The sequence below is a fragment of the Protomyctophum bolini genome (assembly GCF_963924005.1).
Source record: "Protomyctophum bolini genome assembly, chromosome: 12".
Lineage (NCBI taxonomy): Eukaryota > Metazoa > Chordata > Actinopteri > Myctophiformes > Myctophidae > Protomyctophum > Protomyctophum bolini.
This window is the reverse complement of record NC_137873.1, coordinates 24,386,543-24,395,166: the sequence shown is the minus strand read 5'-3', so window position 1 is coordinate 24,395,166 and position 8,624 is coordinate 24,386,543. Positions and strand designations below refer to the sequence as shown.

General features: G+C 49.0%; 1 protein-coding gene across 1 annotated transcript in view; it reads left to right on the top strand.

The window, feature by feature from the left end:
• Window positions 1–266: 266 nt before the first annotated feature.
• Window positions 267–8,624, top strand: part of dab1b (DAB adaptor protein 1b) — a 45,534-nt gene continuing 37,176 nt past the window's right edge. Inside the window, exon 1 of the mRNA XM_080778453.1 lies at window positions 267–503. Within this exon, the coding sequence (XP_080634579.1) occupies window positions 434–503 (70 nt within the window). The 5' untranslated portion in view covers window positions 267–433. The remainder of the gene's footprint in view (window positions 504–8,624) is intronic.

Sequence of the window (8,624 nt, the reverse complement as noted above, 5' to 3'; positions counted from 1 at the left end):
TGTACTTAATGACTTTCCACCACCGCTAGGAGGAGTACGTCCATGGTGGGTCTGCTGTGAAACGGGCGCGGCAGAGAGGAGGATCAGAAGGTCCATTGTGGGTCTGCTGTGAAACGGACGCAGTAGAGAGGAGCATCAGAGGAGAGGGTCCATGCTGGGTCTGTTGTGAAACGGACACAGTAGAGAGGAGCATCAGAGGAGAGGGTCCATGCTGGGTCTGCTGTGAAACGGACGCAGTAGAGAGGAGGATCAGAGGAGAGGGTCCATGGTGGGTCTGCTGTGAAACGGACGCAGTAGAGAGGAGGATCAGAGGAGAGGGTCCATGGTGGGTCTGCTGTGAAACGGACGCAGTAGAGAGGAGGATCAGAGGAGAGGGTCCATGCTGGGTCTGTTGTGAAACGGGGCCAGCACCACGGACGCAGCAGAGAGGAGGATGTCGGCGGAGGCCGAGCTCCAGCCGGGCGTCAAGACCAGCCAGAGAAGAGAGTCCAGGAGGGTCAAAGGTCAGTGTCGTTTTATACTTCATCCGTACTCTGTTGACGAATGAAACATACAACTCTGTGTGGAACTGATTGATTGATTGATTGATTGATTCATTGATTGGTTGATTCATTCATTAATTGATTGAATACTTTATTAACAGTTTGTAGGAAAAACGCAGAGGAAAGTACAGTTCAATACAAGGTCTGAGGGGTCGGTTAGAGGCAAAAAGTGTGTGGTTGCCTAGAGACGAGTCAGCCAATCAGGACAATAGGTTGTCAGTACAGCCAATGAGAAACATAGGTCTCAACTACAGCAAGTGGCGTTGAAAGCACCGCAGAGAGAACATTGACCAGCTTACACAGCAGCTGGTAAAGAAACATCATTTAGCCAACGCTAAAATCTAGAATGACAGAGATGCGTTTTAATGGGCTAATACAACTGTGAGTCAATACAACGGGCCCACAACAAATAATTGGATAAACACAGACAGACACTCATATACACACGGTTAAAAGAATATTCACATTGACATAGTCACATTGACGTGGGAAGGAAAGACAAGAATTTCTAGCAAACACAACAGAAAGCACTTAAAAACACACCGCTAACCGAGGCACACTGCTCAGGTGCTGTATTATCTTACACAATGCATGCACGAACGCATGCACGCGCACACACACACACACACACACACACACACACACACACACACACACACACACAGAGAGAAGAGGACACAACACTCGAGGCTACAAAAGAAACGAGGACAAGTAGAGAAAGGTAGAACAAGCAGGACAAGCTTTTATACTCTGTGCGTTTGGCAGACGACCGCTGAAACAGTGAGTCATGTTAAGGATGCAGCTAAATATGTAGCTGGACCGACCGCAAGCCCTGTCTCATCCCAGAGGTCCAACAACGTGTCGTAACATCTTCCATCCCACGCGGCCCCGGGGGCTCGGTGCTAGTGCCATGATTTAGGTGTCACGGACGGGGGGAATTCACACCCTGTCTCTTTGATGAACAGTATAAGTGATGTAATAGGCAGAGGCAGCCTCGGAACGATCGCGGGGAGATTGAAATGGGATTGAATTGGCTAAAAGGGAGGAAGAGGATGAGGGGGTACTAGAAAGCACGAGAGAGAGAGAGAGAGGGAGAGAGAGGGAGGGAGGGAGCTAAGGGGGAAGGTATCATCGTGGTTGGACCTGTGTTGTCCAAAACTGTTACTTTTCACCTCAGGAAAAAGAAACCTGTGTTCCAATGGAGAGATTGTAGCTATTATTTACCGGTAGTTACAAGCTCATGTTAATATGTTTTAATTGGTTAAATATTTACAGTATAAAACACACAATTTTTGTTATACTTTTGCAAGACACTGTCATATCACAAAGTATAAAATAGGGCATTCATTCATTAAAAAAGATTAAATATAGAGATACTAATACGTACAGTGTAGGTTTCTGCCCTTCAGCGACGATTATCTTCTCTCCCTCTCCGTCCTTCTCCTCTTCCTCCCGTTTTCTTCATTCCTGGCGACCATGAATAACGCCCGCTGCTGCATTCAGGGTCCAGTAAATCTGGGGGGCTATAGGAGGGCCGGCTGTAATGGGGTCCACGGGGCCAGGTCCGCCGTGGCCGTTTCTCTGCCATGCGACGGCTCGCTCAGATAAATGGCCGTGCTGGAGGAGGGCCCATCGATTTGAGTTAAGTGGAAGGAGGGAGGGGGAGGCGGGTGGGGGCGGGGGTGGGGGGGTAGAAAGAGAGAGAGAAGAGCTGGGGGTTGGGGGCGTTTAGGCCATTATGCACGAGGCCCAATGCGACTCACTAGAGGGGGCGGGGCTATCAGCACAGGCTATCAGACTTTACCATGTTAATCACATGTGCTGCGGGGGACCGCTGTCGCAATCACTGAAGATGCTATTTAGATCCATATAAATGGAAATAGGGCCACATCAAGATGGATGCGTGGTGTCACGCGCGAACGCAGGCAGCCAGCCGCCGGTCTGCAGCGTTAGCGGTGAGGTGGCTGGCAGTGGAACCAGGTGAAGGAGGCTCAGTGGGGGGACAGGCTGATGGCATACATTTAGATAAAGAGCTGCCTGTGTTTTCCATCGGGGTGTGGGGAAGGAGGGAGACGTGGTGACTGTGTTTTCTATGGGGGTGTGGGGAAGGAGGGACACGTGGTGACTGTGTTTTCTATGGGGGTTGTGGAGAGGAGGGAGACGTGGTGACTGTGTTTTCTATGGGGGTGTGGGGAAGGAGGGAGACGTGGTGACTGTGTTTTCTATGGGGGTGTGGGGAGGAGGGACACGTGGTGACTGTGTTTTCCATGGGGTGTGGGGCAGGAGGGAGACGTGGTGACTGTGTTTTCTATGGGGGTGTGGGGCAGGAGGGAGACGTGGTGACTGTGTTTTCCATGGGTGTGGGGAAGGAGGGAGACGTGGTGACTGCGTTTTCTATGGGGGTGTGGGGAAGGAGGGACACGTGGTGACTGTGTTTTCCATGGGGTGTGGGGAAGGAGGGAGACGTGGTGACTGTGTTTTCTATGGGGGTGTGGGGAAGGAGGGACACGTGGTGACTGTGTTTTCTATGGGGGTGTGGGGCAGGAGGGAGACGTGGTGACTGTGTTTTCTATGGGGGTGTGGGGCAGGAGGGGAGACGTGGTGACTGTGTTTTCCATGGGGTGTGGGGAAGGAGGGAGACGTGGTGACTGTGTTTTCCATGGGGTGTGGGAAGGAGGGAGACGTGGTGACTGTGTTTTCTATGGGGGTGTGGGGCAGGAGGGAGACGTGGTGACTGTGTTTTCTATGGGGGTGTGGGGCAGGAGGGAGACGTGGTGACTGTGTTTTTCTATGGGGGTGTGGGGCAGGAGGGAGACGTGGTGACTGTGTTTTCTATGGGGGTGTGGAGAGGAGGGACACGTGGTGACTGTGTTTTCTATGGGGGTGTGGGGCAGGAGGGACACGTGGTGACTGTGTTTTCCATGGGGTGTGGGGAAGGAGGGACACGTGGTGACTGTGTTTTCTATGGGGGTGTGGAGAGGAGGGACACGTGGTGACTGTGTTTTCTAATGGGGGTGTGGAGAGGAGGGACACGTGGTGACTGTGTTTTCTATGGGGGTGTGGGGCAGGAGGGAGACGTGGTGACTGTGTTTTCTATGGGGGTTTCTTTTTCTAGAGCTAGGATGGCCACATTTTAGTTCGTTGACGCTAATATTTAGCATCTAAAATGGAGCGCCAAAATGGACATGCCACATGTCACACTAAAACCAAGTAGCATAAATGTCCGGTTTCACAAGCTGTTATGTCTAAGATATAACTTGTCAATCGTCTATTTTCATTTAACATTTAAATAGGGCTGATGTGGTTAATGTATCTGTATGTATGTAGACGTAATGGAGTAGAAGTTAAGGTATTGCAAATACCCCAGTAAAGCAAAAGTACCTCAAAGTTGAGTAAATGTACTTAGTACTTTCCACACTGCTGATATTGATCCTTCGAAAGGCCTTCTCACCGCTTTTATTTCCAAACGAGAACCTACAGTATACAGAGTATACAGAGCAACAGCCCATGAGAACCTACAGTATACAGAGCAACAGCCCATGAGAACCTACAGTATACAGAGAGTATACAGAGCAACAGCCCATGAGAACCTACAGTATACAGAGTATACAGAGCAACAGCCCATGAGAACCTACAGTATACAGAGCAACAGCCCATGAGAACCTACAGTATACAGAGTATACAGAACAACAGCCCATGAGAACCTACAGTATACAGAGAGTATACAGAGCAACAGCCCATGAGAACCTACAGTATACAGAGAGTATACAGAGCAACAGCCATGAGAACCTACAGTATACAGAGAGTATACAGAGCAACAGCCCATGCAGGCCAGAAGCACGCCTCTGTAATGACACTAAATGATAGACTAATTAGTGTTTGTTGGCTGGAGCTCAACGGGGGGTCAGAACGCCAATGTCTCTGACTCACCGCTGTCTGCTGAAGTCACAGCATTGGTGGCCACTTGGCCTAACGACCAACTAGCCAATTACAGAGCCATTGTCACTCCAGGCTCTGCGTGTGCATGTGTGTGCGTGTGCGTGTGCGTGTGCGCGTGCGTGTGTGAGAGAGAGAGGACCAAGCGCGGACAGTCTGTCAGCCTGGATGATCTATTGAAGTGGGATGACAAACCTCTATGGGGATAACACAAAAACCTGAACATCAGTCAGACTGATGAAGTTCTAGGATTAGGCTATAGGCTACAGCTGGGTTATGGGTGTCAGCGCTTGGTGCTTCCTCTCTACGTGCTGTTTGAATGAAAAGCCCTGCAGCATTTCATACAGCCATTTACTATAGGTTTTGACCCAGTCTTGTCTAGTCTTGTAAGAGATGTTCGTGGTCTTTCCTAGACCCCAGATGTTAGTGGAAGAGAAAAAAAACCATGGCTGGTCGCAGCAGGGTCTCTCTCTCTCTCTCTCTCCTCTCTCTCTCTCTCTCTCTCTCTCTCTCTGCTTGGATAGAAGCGAAGGGCTCCCCTTTGCCCATCGACTGGATTGCTTCACATGCGTTGACTTCACTCCATCTCCATAGCAACTGTTGCTCTCCCACTGTAATCTGTGCACACACACACACACACACACACACACACACACACACACACTACACGACGCACAAATATTAATTTCAAAAAAGGATAAGAGAGAGCGACAGAAAAAGAGAGACAGACCGAGGGAAAGACACGAAAGACGGAAATTGCACACCGTGAAATCTCCAGATGTCTTTTGTACACGTGTTGCACATGGTGGGGTTGTAGCATGGCCTAAATATACTGCTTTCATCCCAGCAGCAGAACAGGTTATGATTTAAAAATAAGTATACCGGCTGCAGGAGCCATGCTCCTCTCAATAGAGATTAGCTGACACTGTGGTGTGCTGTTCATCTACCTGTATACTGTTGGGTGAGCAGCACACCCATCCTACCATTTCACCGTTACTGGAGGTGCTCACCCCCGCTCCCATCAATAACTGTATGTAACTCTATGTAACCTACAGAGTGATGTAGGCCATCCCCACTCACCCCCTCCAACCTACAGAGTGATGTAGGCCATCCCCGCTCACCCCCTCCAACCTACAGAGTGATGTAGGCCATCCCCGCTCACCCCCTCCAACCTACAGAGTGATGTAGGCCATCCCCGCTCACCCCCGCTCCCATCAATAACTGTATGTAACTCTGCCGTTGGATCGATGTGCTATCCACTGCTTTGATGATGTGCACAATACCCCTCATTAACTCTATAATTGGTTTAACGATCCTCTCATTTAACCAAAACCTCCTATCTCGCCGTTTGCCGCCGGAGTCGCACGCTGTAATTTCTTTTTATTTGGCGTCTCGCACATTAGCGTGGGTTTGGAGGCGGGGGGGGGGGGGGGGGGGGGGGGGGGGCACGGTACGGCACGGCACATGCTCCTAATATTTGTAAATGTGTGTCTGTGAGTGTTTGCGGAGAGGCTGGTGGATGTAGTGGATGTTGTCCACATGGGCCAGGCAGATGGTCGGGACAGATTTGCTCCCCCCCCCCCCCCCCCCCATGGACTCTCTCCCCCCATTTGGAATCATCAGCTCTCTCTCTGAGTTACATTACAGCCCTATTCATACTCCAGTGTTAGGTGATGAGGTCATCACCTCACACTGGAGTATTGTATAGGCCTTAACAGGATGTTGCTGTGTGTTTACCGTCTATAACAGAACACTCAGGATGTTGCTGTGTGTTTACCGTCTATAACAGAACACTCAGGATGTTGCTGTGTGTTTACCGTCTATAACAGAACACTCAGGATGTTGCTGTTTGTATACCGTCTATAACAGAACACTCAGGATGTTGCTGTGTGTTTACCGTCTATAACAGAACACTCAGGATGTTGCTGTGTGATTACCGTCTATAACAGAACACTCAGGATGTTGCTGTGTGATTACCGTCTATAACAGAACACTCAGGATGTTGCTGTGTGTATACCGTCTATAACAGAACACTCAGGATGTTGCTGTGTGTTTACCGTCTATAACAGAACACTCAGGATGTTGCTGTGTGTTTACCGTCTATAACAGAACACTCAGGATGTTGCTGTGTGTTTACCGTCTATAACAGAACACTCAGGATGTTGCTGTGTGTTTACCGTCTATAACAGAACACTCAGGATGTTGCTGTGTGTTTACCGTCTATAAGGAGGACAGAGTTCATGACAAGAAGGCAGGTGGACATAGACGACGTGTACTAGACGTGTACTAGACATCTACTAGACGTGTTCTAGATGTGTACTAAACGTGTACTAGACATGTACCAAACGTGTTCTAGACATGTTCATATGTCCAAAACTGTTACTGTTCAGAATTCAAATTCAAAAGTAGCATAAAAAGCAGATTGGCAAGCTCGAAATGCGTCGCTTCGCATTGCATTTCAGGCTTGCGGATCTGTACTGTAAGTGTGTGACGCTGTAGTACGATCAGGGTGCTAATTTACGAAATCAAACAGAAAGAAAGGTTAAAATATGGAGATGTGAGGTTTCTGCCCTGACAGCGACGATATGCACGGCGGCACATCGTCGGCAGACGCGGCTCTTGATAGAAGACGACTCGGGAGAACACGGCGTGGGGGCACGTTTTCGAGAAGTTCAAAGGTTATTCCTGGTTGCCAAGTCCTCATGACTGGAGGGGCGCTTATGACAGTCCATCTGTTGCCATCTGTGCCTCTTCGCTGTCCCCATTCTGGTGCGGCGGGGAAGGAGGAGGAGGCTTCCGACCATCCGATCAGGGATGAGCCCCTCGTAACAGTATGAAGCACCGCTAGCAGTAATTGTTGGCTCTGCGGGCCCGCCAGGTCCTCGTGTCTTATAGGTGGGCAAATCCCGCCGCGTTTTAATTTTGAGTCACTCGACCCCAGATCCTCCTCGCATGGCTCTGTTCCTCCGTTCCTCAAGGTCGGGTCTGGGGGACGACCGGCATGAAATGGACCCTTGTGGGCTTGTATAGTTAAACACCCATATGAGTCACACTCTCTATATTATATGAATGTTGAGGTTCGTGGCCTAATGCATATTAAACTGGAGGTCCTTGAAATAAATAAAAAGGTTAGGACCCCCTGTTCTACAGCAGTCTTTCTCAACCTGTGGGTCGGGACCCACCCACATGGCTATTTTCACAAAATGTATGTACAATATGATTATTTTGGTGGGTCACCAGGTCAAATATGATTATTTTGGAGGGTCACCAGGTAAAATATGATTATTTTGGGGGGTCCCCAGTTCAATTCTGATTATTCTGGCGGGCCGAGGCCTGAAAAGGTTGGGAACCACTGCTCAATGAATGGTGACCTTTTAGTCAAGTGGATTATAAGCATGGCGATTTCCAGTTTACAATTTGCATTCAGTAGACACTCTTTATTCAGAGCCCAGTGAAAGGCCATGAACCCTATAGTCAACAAACCAGCGGGTAAATGTCCACAGAAGTAGAGAACGGCAAAACAAATGTAAATAACGAGTGTGACCTCTCAGTATTTGTTTGGTGATCCAGGAACCGAGGGGAGCCGGTGTCAACTCTCATCCTGTTCTCTCTCTCTTCCATGCTCTCTCTCTCTCTCTCTCTCTCTCTCTCTCTCTTGCACACGCATGCACGCACGCATGCGCACACACACACACACACACACACACACACACACACACACACGTGTCATTTTTATATACTTACTATATACTCAATAACATCAACATCTTAAGATGGCGATTTTAACTAAAACCCAAAATAGACAAAGTATAAATCAGGCACAACTCCAAATCAAATCATAATTCTAATAACCTCATAAAGGTCTAATCTTAACCCCAACCTGAATCTTTACCTAATTACCTCCTCAAATAACCTTTGAACCACTAAAAAAACAATTCTCTTGTGAGGAGTGAGACCGGGAAAACTTTCTCGAATTCTACTACACACACACACACACACACACGCACACATGCACCCTCTCTTCCTCTTTTAGTGTCACTCCTCTCTCTTCCTAACGCTGTGTGTAGTAGAACATGATGAAACAGCATGCCCTGCGGTGCACTCCATCACCGCCATGTGAACCCTGGGGCGCCACACGGTGCCCCG